The sequence below is a fragment of the Aplidium turbinatum genome, chromosome 1 (genome assembly GCF_918807975.1).
Source record: "Aplidium turbinatum chromosome 1, kaAplTurb1.1, whole genome shotgun sequence".
Taxonomy (NCBI): domain Eukaryota; kingdom Metazoa; phylum Chordata; class Ascidiacea; order Aplousobranchia; family Polyclinidae; genus Aplidium; species Aplidium turbinatum.
Window position 1 is genome coordinate 24,867,423 of NC_137472.1, and position 18,561 is coordinate 24,885,983.

The window sequence follows — 18,561 nt, forward strand, 5'->3', positions numbered from 1 at the left end:
ACGTCAGCTAGAAAAGAGCGAAACTTTGCAACCAAACCGATTATGTAGCTGCTTGACCACGCCAGTATTGCAAAAAAACAAGCATTTTTTTCAATTTAAATTAAAAAGTAGCGCCGCTACCGCTACTTTGGAAAAAAATAGCGCCGCTACTGCAGTCGCTACTCGAACTAAAAAGCAGCGCCGCCACCGCTACTTTTACCAAAATAGTAGCGGCGCTACAAAAGTAGCGCGCCTCTGCCTACCAGTTATATGCCATGAGTGCTTTTTGCTACAATTGACTTTCTAAAAAATAACGCGTTCAAATATTTTTTAAAAATTTTATAATTTGCGGTGTGCGGTGCAGTGTCAAAGTTCCAGATAAATTGTGGTGCGCGGATGGATGAGTCAGTTTCGGTGCGGTGTGCGGATAAAAATTTTGGGTTTGCTGCATCTGTAGTGTGTATATAGGTCGCAACGATTTGAACCAATAATTTCATCATGAAATCGCAATGGTTAAAAAGTTAGTATGTACTTTCAGTGTATAGTTCATAGCCTTTTTTTCTTACTAGCATGTTTTTGATAAGGTCCAATTGCCAGAAACAGATCCTGCCTTGAGCATTGTTTTATCTTTTAATTTCACTTTAATTTCATTGTTTAATTTCACAAAACATGTCCTTCAACACTCAGCAGTGTCATTAACAATCGAAATTTTCTTAATGAAATTATCTAAAGGAGTCAATTAGTGGCCAGCTATCACAAGGCATCTGAAGCTCTTCCATGTTGTGTTTGTCCCATAGTTATTTTTACTGACTTTGTTTTATCACTTTCATGTTCTGTCCAGATCTATAATGTTCTTGATATGGTATTCGTAGACATAAACTTGAAAACAATTAATGTCTACAACTACATGCTAAATAGAGTAATGGTTTTCCTACATACGGTAATTACTAATTCTGCTGCATACACTTTTTTCGTTTCCAGTGTGTAAAGCGGTGGTATCAATCACAAATTCTACAATGTTATTAGTCAGGTCATAAGATTCCGGGTCTGCTACTATTGGGAGAATCCGATTCGGAGAAATCCTTATTTGGAGACAGCCTTTTTCGGAGTAAGCCCTTTTCGGAGAATTGTAAAATCACAGCGGCATACGTATATTGAAAGGAATTAGTTTACAATAGAGTAATGAATGATAATAATGAATGATCACCCAATTTAAAAGTTAGTTTTAACAATCTTGCTTTCTGTTGCGTCACATTTATTAAGATTAATGTGTTTTTATAACCTACCTGATAATAATAATCATTAATCAGCCATAATTTCCAAATGGACGCATCAACTGTTATTTTTTGTTTGTTTTGTTATTTGACATCGATTGAATCATCTCCGGCGTTTTTGTATTGACTTGTTAAACTAGGGATTGAAATTTTCTAATAGTTGAGGATTCGAATATATTGTAAGTTTGCATACAGACGGCGACGCAGGATACATGTCAATTTTATATGAGCAAACATTTCAATTTAATAGTTCAAAAATAAAAATTTGCTTTTTATTTTCAGCTAAATTTCAATTCAATTTATATTTCTTTGTCGGAATACAAAAAAAAACGATATTGTGGAATAAAATACAAAATTCTCTAAATAAACAGATGTCATCGTTGGATTTACAGAAGGCGTCGTTAGGTTTTTAAAAATTTTCCAAAAAGGGCTGTCTCCGAATCGGGGATTCTCCGAATAGGATTCTCCGAAACGGGCCATTCCGTAAGATTCCAATAGCTGTAGTGTATAATTTCATTGTTGTGGAATTTTCCAATTGAATTTTATTGGTATATTTGACTTTATTTTTATGGTCAATGTGCAGTTTTTAACTGTTTGTTAATTACTCAAAGTTGGTACTAATTTGATGTAACTGCTCAAAACTTGATTAAATTTAAAAAGCAAATGGCAACACTGTTTTTCTGAATAAGATGCTACCTTTGCCTTTATATTAGTTGTGTTTCACAAAGTTTTGTTGACTGCTTCCAATTAAAATATGATAGAATAAGAAGGATAGAAGACATTAATCAAAAAATTAGAGTAAAAAATTAAATGTTCAGGAGCCCTCAAGTAGCTCAAAAAGTGCCAGTTTTTGGTAAAACATTTCAGATCAATTAAGACTCCTTCAAAATTGAAATATTATGCTAAAATTGTGCACCTGCAGTTTTCTCACCAATAGGCACCACATGAAAGGTGACAGAAATAAAATTAAAGTATTATACCAAAAATTGGACACCCTGATGAAGAAAAGATGTTATTAAAAAATTTTCCTGAAACATTAAATTGCATACGCAAAAATGTTCCTGAACCCAGCGACAATTTAGAAACTTCATGAAAAATTTGAATGTTGTTGAAAAAAACATGCATGTGCATGGACACTACTGATTTTGGGGCTTGCTGGTAGGTCATTCCACATCACATTTAAGAAAAAGAATCAAAATTTGAAACCCAATGTTTTAGAATTTCTTTGTTTTGAGATATGTTATCGCCCTTGCAAAATAAAGAGAAAGAAATGGATATCTTGCATGGTTCTTGAGATATAACTTGGTAAAAATGTTGCCATTAGATGAAGAAATGCTGTGTGAGCACATTTTTGCTTATTGACTAATGCAAATTCACTTGTATCTTCATATCTACTATCTACTTCACATAGGTTAGCAAATAGGTTAGTTGGTTTCTTGGTCAAGGAGTCCAAATCTTCTGTCAGATTATCAAAAAACAACTGTTTTTTGAAGAAAAAGGGTTAACAATTATTTTTGTATCAGAACTTTGACTTTATTTTTTAAGCTGTTGATGCACAATTTCAAACTGAATTTTGCCATACCTCTTGGGAGGTCTTCGTTTGTTTCTTTTCTGAGTTGTTCTCTTAAGCTTCACAATAAACCGTGATGCCGCAAAGCAACTAGATAAATTATATAGGTCACCACCGCACCAAAAGTCTAAACTTTCCCTACCGTCGCCCACTTCGACCGCTCAAGTTAGTCTGCGTAAATTCACTGTAAAACAAAACAAAAATGCCATCAACAACTAGCAAGAAACGAAAATATGAAGGTACAAACAGAGCTTTTAATCAATGACCAAACTACAAACGGCTTCAGTGGCTAAATGCCATGTTCACGTTGAACTACACAAAAACGCTTATCCCAGATCAGTGCAGCTACTATGCTATGCACACTAGTATGCAGCTACTACAGTTGCAGCTACTACCGGTATGCAAAAACAGTTACTGTGAAAAGTTCACTCTAATTTAAGTTAACTCTTGATGAATCAGCCGATATTCAAGACGATCCACAACTAGTTGAGTTCGTTTGATATAGAGTAGCCTGATGATAAAGGATATGACTGTTAAAGAAGAATTGTTGACCTTGGTCGTTTGGCATTTTCGCACTTGAAACTCGTCTTTTAGCAAGTTTTAACTATGTTTCTGCATGAGTAAACTGTGTAGTGTGTATGACAAGTGCGCTTATTCGGTTCAGGACTATGTGTTTGAATACTTTAAACATGCAGCTCAGCAGAGAGATCGCTGGCTGGGTCCAATTTGGGCTTTCCTGGTTTGACCAAAACAATGACCTTTACCTTTTTCCAGCACTTCGGATATTTTTTTTATACCGTATGTAATATAATCGGAAATCGTGGCAGAACACCAGTTTAAGATTTAGGCTTGCAGCTCTTGATTTTAATATTATATAACCATCTATTTAAAATAAAAAAATTTATGCATGTTGATAATATCGGAGTAATATCTCGGAGATAATATCAAAGTACCTTGGGGTGACACTAGACGATCTCACTCTGCGCAAGAAACGTCCCACACCATTGGACAATCTCCCCATTCTCGCTGGCACCCAACCCGCTGAGCTTAGTCGTGAAGAAGCCGCTCGGTCGACGGGCACTGGAGCCTAACCATCTTCTCCACTACAAGATCTCTGCTTTCCCAAACGAAAACCTCTGTCGAGTGAAATCAAGACACCCATTCGTGCCAGCTGCTTAACTTCTGATCAACAAAGCTGAAGAACAAGACATCTTAGCGGCTACTTGGGCGGACTATGGATGGAAGTCAAGACCACCAGACTCGATTTGTTCATGTTCGACGCCGACACACGCCCCATTGGCCTGACACTACAAAGACAGGCATGGGTGCGCCTCAATCGTCTTCGTATGGGCGTCATGCTTTTACGCTCAACCATGCACCAATGGGGAATGGCCCCTTCCCCCTCTTGTGAATGTGGTGCCGAGGAAGAGACCGCAGACCACATCATCAATGACTGTACCACTACCAGTGTACCATCTGTTACGGACAATTTTCAAATCAAACGTCATATAAAAACCGTTATGGTCTACTTAACCTAGCTGGCATCTTACGTAATGGAAATTGCTAGAAAATGTCCAAATATTGCACCATCATTCGTAAGACCTGATGAAACATTGCATCACCACCTTTCACACCTGTTGAGAATTGCTTCACAATGTTTCACTATGACGTCACAGTTACTGTGTACTTGAGTTTGAGATATCGCAAATTATTCTAGTCATTCGTAAAATGGTTGCTTGAAAGTTGGACGCAAATTTAACTGTTTCGCTTAGTGCTTGCCAGCTGGATAAAATTTCCGTCTTTTATCTAAGTAATCTGTTGTAGTGACAAGTTTTAGTGGTGTACCGTGTTGCATCCCAATTTCGACAGCCAGGTGGCTAATTTTACAGAAATACAATTTTGAATAGACGTTTCAAAGGAGTGTTTCTTTCGGTCATTACATACAGACGAACGGATTCCGGAATCTTATGTTACAATTTTCCCTCGAAGAGATTATGGTTTACCGCTGTGACCACCATCTTCAAGCCACCTAATGGAGTGGAAGGTTTGCGCGTCATGGATGATGAAACCAAAGACTGGCTGCTCTCTAGTAGCCTTCCACAGTTTGATACCAGTCCTGTTCCAGCAAATATCTATAGCAAGGCTCTCCCTCAAATTGCTCTGAAGGTTAAATGATGACGTGTAAAATACCTGAAGGCCGCAGTTAACAATGAAAAGTTAACACAAGTAGGTTAAAGATTTAAGCTACACTCATTTTTGTTCTGGCTACTTAGCTGGCAGTGTTTTTCATTGACAAGGACCTTGATACTGGGTTTCAACTTGTCAGCGGAAACCAATCTTAGAGTTGCTTGCAGATGTTTACTTGTTTATCAGTGATACGTAACCTTACCACCCTCTTGTAGAACGCATTGCCGGTGCACCATTTGCGGCCAATGATACAAGGGTCATCCCATGGCAAGCCATGTTTCTCGATGGATTTTTCATCTGTGTCATGATAAATTGCAATCTTCAGCTTACTCACTATCAAAACAAAAGCTTGAAACAGGTTGGATGTGATCATCTGACGTTGTGCAAAACAGAACCTAACATACAAGAACTGGTTAGCTGCTAAGCAGGTGCACTCATTTTCTTGGCTTGTAAATTTTTAATGGCATATAACGAACAAATGACCGTTTTTGTTCGAATTTGCCTAATATGGTGGACCTTAAGTCATTGAAAAAATTGCAAGGGGACCAATACACAATTCTTTTGAAAAATTGTGAGAACCACTGTCCCACAGGAATCAGTCTTTGCACCTTTTCTTTTCAAAATCTATGTGCACGACCTACCATCTACAACATCTGACCAATATGCATATGCTGATGATTTTGCACTCTGCGAAAAATTGGCAATCATTGGAAAGGACGTTGAGCCAATAGGATACCTCCATCAATAGAAACTGAAACTCAGCAAAAGTAAAACAGTGACGGCAGCCTTCCATCTCAACAACAGAGAGGCAAAACGTGACCTTACACTGACCATCAACGGCAACATTTTGCCGTCTTGCCCCAAGCCTACATACCTCGGAGTAACACTCAACAGGTCACTCACATACCTTCATCGTCTACAGTTACTACTCAAAAAGTTAACATCTCATATCGCCTTTTTAAGACTTTTAACAGGCACAACTTGAGGTGCAGGTGCTGACATCTTGCACACTGCACCCCTGGCTTTGGTCCACTTCTCTGCTAAATACTACGCCCTTGCCTGGTACTGCAATGCCCACACTCGCTTCATTGACCGACCAATCAACAACGCATTGCGTGTTGTGACTGGATGTCTGCTTCCTACTCCAACAAGAGTACTTACCAATCCTTGCAGGCATCCAACCTGCTGACCATCATCGAAATAGAGCCAGTATTCACCAGGCTTGCCAGTCGGAAGATCCTAACCACTTGATTTACGCAAAATTCAGTGTCCTACCTCAGGAACCTTCTCGGAGATTAAAGACAAGACATTCCTTTGTACCAGCTGCCCTTGAATTATTACAACCATTCAGTGGTCATACCACCAGTGCAGCACATTACATGGAAGACATTTGGAACACAGCAAGGTCTGCCACCGATACCAAGCTCCATAGTTTGATACCTCACCCGGTGGTGTGCCCCCCTGGTCCATCTTGGGTCAATAAAATTCAAACAGGAGTCGGCCGCTTTCATTCTAATATGTACAAGTGGGCATAGGCGCCGACTCCAGGGGGGCGGGGGGGCGGCACCCCCCGTGAATTTAGCTTGGGGTGGATGCCCCCCCGCAAATTATTTTTAAAAATATCCTAAATCAAATGTTTCTAAGTTCAGATTTGCGTTAGTTTGACCTTCATTGCGGATCAATCTCAATTAAAGATCTACTTGTTGCAATAAGAGCGCTCCTAAGATAACAAAAGAAACAGAAGTACGGTAGCTGATAAACGCCAGCCTGGTGCCGTTGAAGCATAGTAACAATGATTGAAAAACGTTTTTCTTGATTTCTTCCGCTTTGTTTTTTCTTGAGAGTGTCATTACCGAGGTGCGGTTTGCTGTTTGCTCAGTTTAGTATCTACGTGTATTAAGAGCTAAAGTTCAAAGTGACCAGCATATAATTCGAAGTAGCCTACACGTCTCGAAATTCGTTTTTGTTGACGGCGGACAAACGTGTCCGGTCGGAGCAGCTATCTCGGTGGACAAATTAAGTCTCGCGGCGGACACACCAGTTTTAGCCGTCGATCGTCATGCTTAATCACTTTATATTGATAATAATTCTTCGCCATTTCAAAACTATAACTACGGTTTTAGAAGGCTTTTTAAAAATTTAGTAAAGTCACTCTGAAAGGCTTTCATCAGACTAACGACTTGCGCTTGAAGAGTCAAAGCGCGGTGTAGCTGGTCAATACGTCACATAACTGAGTAACTTCCACCGAACGAGGTCGTGTGGCTTATTGCGTCACAATGCTCTGGGCAGAAGTCGGAAAATTTCTACACTAACGCTACTATTTTCTGCTGTGCAAAGTTTCACAGGCTTTTTTCTTTAAGTTTATTTTTGCGTGTCATGTGAGCAAAAGTGAATTTTCCTTGGGTCTTTTCTTTCTTACTGTAATACCCAAACTTAACAAATTTTGTTGCATCTTGATGTAATAGCCTACTCGTATAATCTAATTTAGTAACCAACCTTGCCAAGCCAGACATTGTGATGTAAAACTTGAACTAAATTTTGCGTGATTAGTGTAGAAGTACCTGTACTCCTATTGATTCTTAGCGAAGAATTCACCTTTGTTACGCTGATTCAATGTCATCAATCGTTGAAGCAATGTAAAAATCAAAAGTTTTCCTCCTTGAATGGAAGCTAAGAGATACAGTATTCACATTTTCTAGATGCGCGCTGGAATGCGCTGGAAAAGATATTATCGCAAAATTTTTTCGTGTTATGCAATGACGATTTGTATCGCTAGTTTCTGTGTTATTTCTCGGCGGACAAATATGACCGATCTAGATGGTACTTCCCGCGGACATCACATGCTGTGACGGCGGACATGTCCAATGTCCGCCGTGAATTTCGAGACCTGAGCCTACATTATAAAGCTTGGCGATATACAATGGCAGATAGACGCAAACAAACATCAATGCTGACAAGGAAGCATCAGCATTTTGAATGTAAGCAATCAGTCGGCTAGAAAATTTGCCCCCCCGGCAATTTTCAAAACCCGGCGCCTATGCAAGTGGGGCCTGGCTCCCTCATTGACATGCGAGTGCGACACGGAGGAACAAACTGCTGATAATGTTGTTATTTAATTCCCCATTTACAAGGGGCCAAATGGAATGCATGGCATAGCGAAACTGGACTAAGCGACGCACCTTGTTTTCCATTACCTGCCCTGAAATCTGAACAATCTTGTCTTAAACGAATAAAAAAGATAATTTTTAAAAAAGTGGATTAAACTTGTTTGCATTAAGTTTCTGGGCAGCCGATTGTAGCATCAAATAGACAGCGATAGACACGTGTTTCGCCCATGAGGCTGGGCTCATCAGTATCGCACCGTATTCTTGCCACTTGGGTAATCGACCGCCGCTTTACCAGTCAGTTTAACTCTTATCCTTGTGGAAAGAAAAGAGCCAACAAAACCAGCAGGTGCCAGGGGTAGGACATGTGAAGAAGGGGTGTTCTTCCCGGCCATCAGCACAAGGCTGATCACTCGCTAGTACAGCGAGCAGCAGTAACGCTTTGCTAACCAGAACGGTGTAGCTTCCACGCTAGCCATAAAGACCTCCAATAAACGATAAGTTTCTGGGCAGCCGATTGTAGTTTGCATTGTTATCTAGGAATGTTATAGATGCTTATATCAGCAACTTTTAATTAGTGATACTTTCATAAAATAATGGCGGAAATAGTCCTTTGCAGCATTGGCACTGCTCTCAGCTCTATGTGCCACGAAACCTGCTATGTTTGAACTAGTGCATTAAAGGAACTGAGCGCAATTTCTAAAAGAATCTTCAAAGCTAATTCTATGGAGATATACCCTTCAGAATTTGGAAACACCCATCTGAACAGTTTGTTTACACTTACACTAAAAAAAAAATGTTTTCTGGGAAGCAACTTCTTAAAAAGTTTACAAAATGTTGCAGTATGTTTAGAATCCTAATAAAAAAAAAGGTGTATAAGTGTTACGTCTATTCCTTCGAGTTCGAGGTGGAGAATGGGGCATTCGGTGTTATTGCTATCATTGGACGAGATTGAGTTAACACGTGATCCGGATCTTACGTAGATAGCACTGCCATGTTTGCCATGAGAAATTTCGTTGACAAGGTCCGTTCCAGATATTCTTAGCCTATGGTGTGTAGCACTTTGGTGAGTGTCCTTTAGGAAGATTGCATTGGTGTTTTTTGCAGAATTCATCAAGGATGGTTGATTTTAGAGCTTCGGTAGAGAGTTTGTCTTGTTGAACCATAGATATACGAAGCCGAGCAACGTGATCAAGTTTAGCATCTTCAAGTTTATTACATTTACATAAACATAAAACTACGCAACAAATTAAGTATCGAACGTTTTCGACATCACAAGATGTCCTCTTCAGGAATAATATACATACAAATTAAATACATCTGAAAAAAATACAATGGTTAACTAAATCTATAAACAGAAAAAGACAAAAAACTGCACAGTACTTCTGACTAGCTCAAACTCAACGATATAGGCTCCACGAGAATCAAAGGTAACTGCATCAAAAGGTGTTAAACAGGTCACATGATATGGTAAAAGGCAAGGTGCGAAAAAACTAATTTTAAAATACAGAGAGCAAGAAAGACGAGCCGCAAGCATACAATTGTCTGTTTAAAAGTGGATTGTGACGTTTTATGTACAGGGCTTCCAAGATCTTAGTTTGATACTCAGACCTGCCTCTAGACATGATCTCAAACTGCTTGATAGAAACGTTATTTTGGCATTCTGTACATGAAAAAATGTGATCTGTAATTGCGCTTTTCTGTATAGAATTCAAATTCAGGTGTTCCCCAGCTCTAGTCGATAAATGTCTTGTTGACATACCGATGTATGTCAGGCTTGCATCACGCAAACAACTGAATTTATAAACGACATTAGAACATAAAGCAAAGGGCGTAGGCGACTTCAGCTGAAAATATCTGCCTACTTTGAAGTTCTATAAACAGGGTAAATGTCACAATCAAATTTCTTTTTGACAATTTTAGCTAGATTTTTTGAAAATCTTACCGAATCTTTTCCCAAGAATGGTATATCAAAAAAGTTGCTAAAATTGTCTTCTTCAGGTTTATCTTTCGGTTTCGTATCCAAAAAAGTTTTTAATATTTTATCAAAAAAGTATGACGGGTATCCATTTAAATGTAGCATATTTTTCAACTTTTTAGTTTCATTGTGGAACAACAAGTCCGTCGAGCAAACCAAACGGGCACGAGATAAAAGACACAAGATTAATCCAGATTTCCACTTATTTGGGCAAAAAGCATTGTAATTTAAAAGTAGGCCAGTGTTGGTGGGTTTTCTCCAGATTTGTGTGTCAAACGAGTCATGATTTATTTTTACTTCAACGTCTAAAAAGGCAATAGTGTCATCAGATTTTTCAACAGTAAATTTGATGTTTTGATGTTGAGCATTTAAAAGGTTTAAAAACTGCGAACAAGACTGATCGTTGTCAAAAATTGCAAAAATATCGTCAACATAACGTACATACATTTTAGGGTAAAAATCACGGAACACTTCAAACATTTTCGTTTCTAAGTGCGCTAAAAAGAAGTTGGCCAAAGTCGGACCAAGTGGAGAACCCATGGTGACGCCATCAACCTGCTTAAACAAGCGATTATTAAACATAAACATACCTTCAGTGGCCAGATTTAACAATTTTATGAAATCCTTTTTCTCAATGAGTGGTCGATGCGGTTGGTTGTCATTAAAAATGTGATCAGCAATAATATTGATGGTTTCTCGAAGCGGCACGTTAGTAAATAGCGATGTCACATCGAAACTCACCATAACACTATTCGGAGGACATTTAAAATCCTTCAGTTTTTCCATAAATTGTTTCGTCGAATTTAGCATGTATTCAATGTATTTAAGTATTTAAGTGTTTCGTGTATTTAAGTATGTATTTATTTTTGTATATTGTGTATTGTATATTGTTTATTTTTGTGTATTTATGTATTGTATTTATTATTGTATTTATTATTTTAGCATGTATTTAAGTGTTCCGTGATTTTTACCCTAAAATGTATGTACGTTATGTTGACGATATTTTTGCAATTTTTGACAACGATCAGTCTTGTTCGCAGTTTTTAAACCTTTTAAATGCTCAACATCAAAACATCAAATTTACTGTTGAAAAATCTGATGACACTATTGCCTTTTTAGACGTTGAAGTAAAAATAAATCATGACTCGTTTGACACACAAATCTGGAGAAAACCCACCAACACTGGCCTACTTTTAAATTACAATGCTTTTTGCCCAAATAAGTGGAAATCTGGATTAATCTTGTGTCTTTTATCTCGTGCCCGTTTGGTTTGCTCGACGAACTTGTTGTTCCACAATGAAACTAAAAAGTTGAAAAATATGCTACATTTAAATGGATACCCGTCATACTTTTTTGATAAAATATTAAAAACTTTTTTGGATACGAAACCGAAAGATAAACCCGAAGAGACAATTTTAGCAACTTTTTTGATATACCATTCTTGGGAAAAGATTCGGTAAGATTTTCAAAAAATCTAGCTAAAATTGTCAAAAAGAAATTTGATTGTGACATTTACCCTGTTTATAGAACTTCAAAGTAGGCAGATATTTTCAGCTGAAGTCGCCTACGCCCTTTGCTTTATGTTCTAATGTCGTTTATAAATTCAGTTGTTTGCGTGATGCAAGCCTGACATACATCGGTATGTCAACAAGACATTTATCGACTAGAGCTGGGGAACACCTGAATTTGAATTCTATACAGAAAAGCGCAATTAAAGATCACATTTTTTCATGTACAGAATGCCAAAATAACGTTTCTATCAAGCAGTTTGAGATCATGTCTAGAGGCAGGTCTGAGTATCAAACTAAGATCTTGGAAGCCCTGTACATAAAACGTCACAATCCACTTTTAAACAGACAATTGTATGCTTGCGGCTCGTCTTTCTTGCTCTCTGTATTTTAAAATTAGTTTTTTCGCACCTTGCCTTTTTACCATATCATGTGACCTGTTTAACACCTTTTGATGCAGTTACCTTTGATTCTCGTGGAGCCTATATCGTTGAGTTTGAGCTAGTCAGAAGTACTGTGCAGTTTTTTGTCTTTTTCTGTTTATAGATTTAGTTAACCATTGTATTTTTTTCAGATGTAGTTAATTTGTATGTATATTATTCCTGAAGAGGACATCTTGTGATGTCGAAAACGTTCGATACTTAATTTGTTGCGTAGTTTTATGTTTATGTAAATGTAATAAACTTGAAGATGCTAAACTTGATCATGGTTGATTTTGCTGAAGAAAATCCTTCGATGTTAGCCAAGATCACCATTAGATTAACTGAAAAGGGCTGGCTAGACGCTAGGGTAGGTACGGTTGTCGTGTGACGTGGTGAAGACATTGGTTTCACTTCTGATGTTTGTTAGCTGTGTTCGAAGTTACTTTTAGGGAAGGCCACGTAGATGCTGTATTCATCTCCCCCTTCATAAAACTTCATAAATTCTCCCCCTATTTAGTAACCATGTTATGTAAGTTTCATGTAAGTTCATAGTATTTAGTAACTATGTTATGCAAGTTTTATGTAATTTCATAAAACTTACATAACATAGTTAATGATAGTTAAACATAGTTAACATAGTTAAACATAGTTATGAATGTTGATTTACTAAATCAACATTCATAAAAGGTACAAAAATATAGTATAAAATATAAAGAAAATTTAGTTTGCAACTATGCGTCCACAGCTTAATGAGATCAAAGTTCGGAACTTAAAAAAATTGTTTAAATATGTTAACCTAATCAGGGGCACAACTAGAGGGGTCGTCTAGTCGGCGTGACAGCCCCCTTTAAGATTTGCAACTTCAAGAAGACGGACGACTAACTAGACTAAGGGCGGAATTCAGATTTGCGTCTCAAAATAAGTCAGTGTTATGCGTAAGTCAGACTTATATAGGCCAGGCTTATACAAGAAGCTTATTTGCGATACAGAAACTCGACTTACGCGCGACTTATATAAGACCGTATTAAGCCTCTTTGTTTTCGCGCGAAAGAGAAATTGCAATAGCAACTCTTTGGTTGAGGTAATGAAGCGTGAAACTGAAGGCTGTAAAGCTGAGCTACATTCCTGCTGAACCATCAAATAAGGCAATGTTGTGCTTTAAACTCACAACTAGAAAAAAAGCACTTTTTTATGATGTTGAAATACGTTATACTTGCATCAGTAAGTCGTTCGTTAACTAACGTAGATGCCAAGTAATCCATGACGCAACAGATCTAGCACAAAAAGTTCATTCACAAGCAAGGAATACTCATTTAACAATGAAACAACGTAAAACAACGTTATGCCAATATGCACATGGCTTTCGTTTACAATAATTCATAAATTTGAAAGAATCAGGTTACTCAAGTTATTTTTGATGCCTAAATAGGAAAGTTTTGACTTTGCTTGCACAATCATGGCCAGGATTGACACACGATGCGCGGATTTTTGACAACAGCATCATTCGAGATAAATTTGAGAATGGAGAAATTGATGGAATCCTATTGGGTGACAATGGGTATGCACCGAGAAATACGCGCTACAATTCTGCAAACAGAACTTTGACTAACCCCGGCCAAGTCGCCATCGCTTCTCTGGAAATGGCCAGTTGCAAAAAATCGAAGGCTTATCAATAGCTGCAGTATGGGCGGTATTGCATGCGATCGGGCTGTCAACGTTTCGTCATTTTTAAACAATTCAAAGAGTTCCATAGTTGCAGTTTTGCTAAGACGGAAACGTTGACAAAACTGCTTGTCGTTAAGTTGATTAAAAGGATCTGCATGATCGCGAACAGGCCTTTCAATGTGAATATTTGCATACTCTTCATCGAAGAGTTGCCTAAAAGCAATGGCTTGCAAATTTGTGAGAAAACGAAAATACAATTATATGCAATAATATACTGTGACCTAAGTATCAAACCAAACCCTGTGTCAATAACGCCATGTTTCAGATGGACTAACTAACCCTAACTTTTTCAGCTGATCTGATTCTGTGGGATGTACTTTCGAAATACGGATGTCCAGACAAATTTCTTCGTATTCTGCGTCTTCTTCATGATGGTATGTTTGCCAGAGTACAGACCAGCAACAACAGTTCTGAACCTTTCCTGGTTAACTCTGGAGTGAAACAGGGCTGCGTAATTTATTGCATCTATCTTGGAAATAGTCCACCATGACCTTCCATCTGGCATTGACATATCTTACCGCATGGATGGAAAGCTCTTTAACCTCGCTCGCCTTAAAAGTAAATCAAAGACTACAACACGGAGTATCATGGAATTTCAATATGCCGATGATAACTGTGTAGCAGCACTGAGTGAAAACCACCTACAGCAGATTCTGAATGCTTTCCATCAAGCATACAAGAGGCTTGGACTTAGCGTCAATATCAACAAGACTCAGGTCCTCTTTCAACCACTTCTTAAAGATCGTACCAGTGCTCTGCCAGAAATCCTTCTCGATGGTACACCTCTAAAAAATGTGAAACACTTCTGCTACCTCGGAAGTGAAATTTCAGACAACGCTGACCTTCAGGATGAAATACAACATCGTTTAAATTGTGCTAGCACTGCTTTTGGAAAACTTCGCTCACGAATATTTGACAACCATAACATACGAAAAAGTACAAAGCTCGCCGTCTACAATGCAGTAGTTATCACAACACTATTATATGCTTCCGAGACCTGGACCACCTACCGAAACCATATTAAAACTCTTGAAAGATTCCAACAACGCTGCCTGCGCAAAATTCTGAATATCAGCTGGGAAGAGAAAAGAACAAATTTGAGCGTGCTAGAAGAGGCTGAAACAACAAGCATTGAGTCCCGCATTATTCGAAATCAACTCAGATGGTGCGGGCATGTAGTGCGAATGCCAGATCAGCGTCTCCCCAAACAAATGTTCTACTCGGAATTGGCTAAGGGTAAGCGTTCGGTAGGTGGACAAAAGAAGCGGTATAAAGACTCACCGAAGAGTAATCTTAAAGTGTGTAACATCAATTATACAAACTGGGAGGAAACCGCAGAGGATAGGCTGCTCTGGAGATCTGCCACTCAGAAAGGTGTTGCCACGTTTGAGAAGAGCAGATCTAAAAGGTTAAAAGAAAAAAGAATGCAAAGAAAAGAACGACAATCACACCCACAACCAACTCTCCCAAACGATCTTAAATGTACCAAATGTAACCGAACTTTTAAAGCCAAGATTGGACTAATTAGCCATTTAAAAACTCACCGTTAGCTTTTATTTTATTGCGAAGGCCATCATCCTCGAAGACGAGGGATAGCCATCATCATCATTTTGGAAAGGCTTTTTTATAAGTTTTTTATTTATTTTCCACCACTGGAAAGTCTTTGATGAGGTCAATAAGCAGTTGGCGTTCAGAATCGTTGTAATTAAATCCTCTTGGTATTTTTATTGAAATAAGAAATGATAATGCAATTTACATTAAAGGGTTACGGGAATTTGTATAAACTATGTTTATCTAAAAGCGCAGTAAACTCGCTCATCAAGTTGCTCACTGAATTTAAAGCAGTAGTTCATATCTTAGCGATAGTTAACTGACGCGAAGAAGTGTTTGCGTATAGCTGAGCTGTATTCATGCTAAATCAACAAATAATGCAATGTTGTGCTATTTCAACCTACAACTAGAAAAAAGTCATTTTTTTGTGACGTTGAAATAGAAACGTTGTAGTTGCATCAGTAAGTCGTTCGTTAACGTAGATGCCAAGTAATCCATGACGCAACAGATCTGGCACAAAAATTTCCTTCACAAGCAAGTAATACTCATTAAGCACTGAAACAACGTTAAGACAACGTTATGCCAATACGCACATGGTTTTCGTTTGCAATAATTCATCAATTTGAAAGAATCAGATAACTCAGGTTATTTTTAATGCCTTGAAAGTTAAAAATAGTACAATTGTAGGAATACTGTTGCCAGTTTATGACTAAAAGAGCGGGCGCATAGACTCCCTTTGGTCTGAAAACTGTCAAATGTAAGATAGTTAATAGACTTGTTTTTTCCTGGCATTGCAGACAAAGGAAAAAGTATGACCAATCACAATTGTATGTTTGCAAAAGTGATGTTACAAGCAGTATTACTAAACTGCGTGTCAGCGTCTGGTTATTCAACAACACAAAATAGGCATTTCAAAATTTACACCATCAGCAATAACACTAGTAACCTACTATTGTGAAATGCTGTATGAAAAAATGCTGTAACAAACCTCCTACTTTCAATACCTCCAGTATTAGCCAAACGCTTTTGCCTTCAACAGAGGCTTAAACCACCTCCACAGGTAGCTTATATCTTTCGGCTTTTAAGCCGAGAATAAGTTGCTAAAGCGTAAGTCTGCTTTCTGAATCGCAAAATCGACGCTTAACGCAGACTTTTGTCCAGACAGACTTAAGCGGTTTCTGAATTCCGCCCTAAGACTTACCTACTACTTAACGTGTGTCAGTTCAAGCTACGTTCTATGCATACCAAACTTGTTTCACGCTCAAGTCGCATAAACCGCAATACAAAATATTAACAGACCGTCATTTATTCACGCAATATGATGTCATAAAAACAAAATGGCTGACTTTCCAATAAAACTTTCAGTGCGGGAAACCGGCTCAGCTTTACAAAGCCATCATTTTAACAAGTTGTCATTCTCAAGTTCAATCGTTTTCTTCTTCTGCCTTTGTTCTTTCAAAACAACACCCGCGCGCGCTCACACGTAAGGGACCTCTGTTAATCACATGCAGAAACGGATTGGCATGCACGACGCACGTGACTTGCAGGCGTTTTGCGGACGGCGGAGCATTTTTCTTTTTTTATAATTTTAGGTTACCAAATCTTTCTTGAAAAAAATTTGTTTTTTTGATATTTTGACAGAAGATTTGGATTCTTTAGCCCAGAAAGCAATTTTTGTGAAGTAGTTGTGAAGATACAAGTGAATTTGCATTGGTCATCAAGCAAAGAATAAGTGCTCGCACAGCAAATTTCCACCTAGTGACAAAATGTTTATCTCAAGAACTGTACAAGATATAAAAATATCTTTTTTCTTTGCTAATTATGTATTTTGCAAGGGCAAGAACATATCTGAAAACAAAGGGATTCTGAAACATTATGTTCCACCCACCATGCAAATTAACATGGAATGACCCTGGTGTTTATAGATTTCGTAGGTGACTCTGTGAGTGAACAAGTTTGGCCACCCATGTTTGGCCACCCTTGAACTCTTCTCACAGCAGCGTGCATGCTGAAAGTAAAAGGGGAGGACTGTGTCATGTTGATGCACTATCCTCACGCTGATGCAATCTATTGGTTTTCATCAGTATTTGTTGTTCATTTCAGAACTCTCAAGCTTCATCACATGGATCTCAAGGCTGGGAAATGTCACAAAACGTTGAAATTCCAAAGATTGATGATGATGATGTTGGAAAAGGTGTCCGTAAGAGGCATGTTGAAAAACTTGACCAAGATGGAGGAAAAGAAGCGGGGGATGCCCCTGTGGAGGCTATCAATAACGAAATTGAAAATGATTAATTTGAAAATTATGGGTCAGCATCAATGTGTGTGAACCACTTATACAGAAGATATGTCGCTTGGCTATTTAACAGGAACCATATCAAACATGCTTTGCAGTGAAATCGCTTCAGTATGACGTCTTCAGCTACAATCATTCACTATTTCCGGTTGGTTATTTTCCCTGTATTTATAAAAGTCTAAATTAAAATGGCCTTGCCTCTCACGTTGCTCCCTTGCGTATTTACATGAACGATGTTATTTCTGAATCATTGTCACACATATACACTGCGTTAGATTTCAAACAGGTTAACAGATATTATGTCAATATTTAAAAGCCCATCCATATGTTTATTTATTTAGTACGGTAAATGAAAACGACCACGACCTTAATACGACAAAAGAATTCTGAATGCCAAGCGCATTGCTAAGCAGAGAATACTTGATTTTTAAAGTTTATGGCGAAGCATTGCCTCATTGGTGTAACGTTTATTGCTTCAAAAAAAAAAACATCACAACAATGATTGCCGTAAGCTATTTTTGGTTTTCCTTCATGCAGTGTGTTTTTTGGTAAAAGTTTATTCCCAAGAATGATTTAATTACATCACTTTGGCTATGTGACAGAGTTTCTCGTTTTTTGTTTTGTGACCCAATGTAAAACTTACTTGAAAGACCGCGTGGCGCATGCCATAAATCGATTGGAAAGAGAATTAGCGAAATTTCATCCCAAAAATTACATCTGGATACAATGAGCATGTATTGTTTCTAGCACTGGTTGCAATGTTCATCTGATGAAACTGAAAGTAAAAGCAACGACAAACAAGTTGATTTATTGATTCATCAGACGAACGTTGCAACTAGTGCTAGAAACGATAATTGTCTTGATGAACACCCATACTTTTCAGTATGAGCAATGAGCATGTATTGTTGCTTTATTTGTCATTAGACATAAACATTTTGTACACGAATAAAAACATTCTCATAGACCA

The 18,561-nt window shown here is 38.0% G+C and overlaps 1 protein-coding gene across 2 annotated transcripts in view; it reads left to right on the top strand.

Moving 5' to 3' along the window:
• Positions 1–18,561, top strand: part of LOC145771048 (thioredoxin-related transmembrane protein 1-like) — a 167,803-nt gene extending 149,242 nt beyond the window's left edge. For both annotated transcript variants that reach the window (XM_082582794.1, XM_082582797.1), the window contains one exon: positions 17,402–18,561. In XM_082582794.1, coding sequence (XP_082438920.1) covers positions 17,402–17,593 — 192 coding nt within the window. In that variant the 3' untranslated portion in view covers positions 17,594–18,561. The remainder of the gene's footprint in view (positions 1–17,401) is intronic.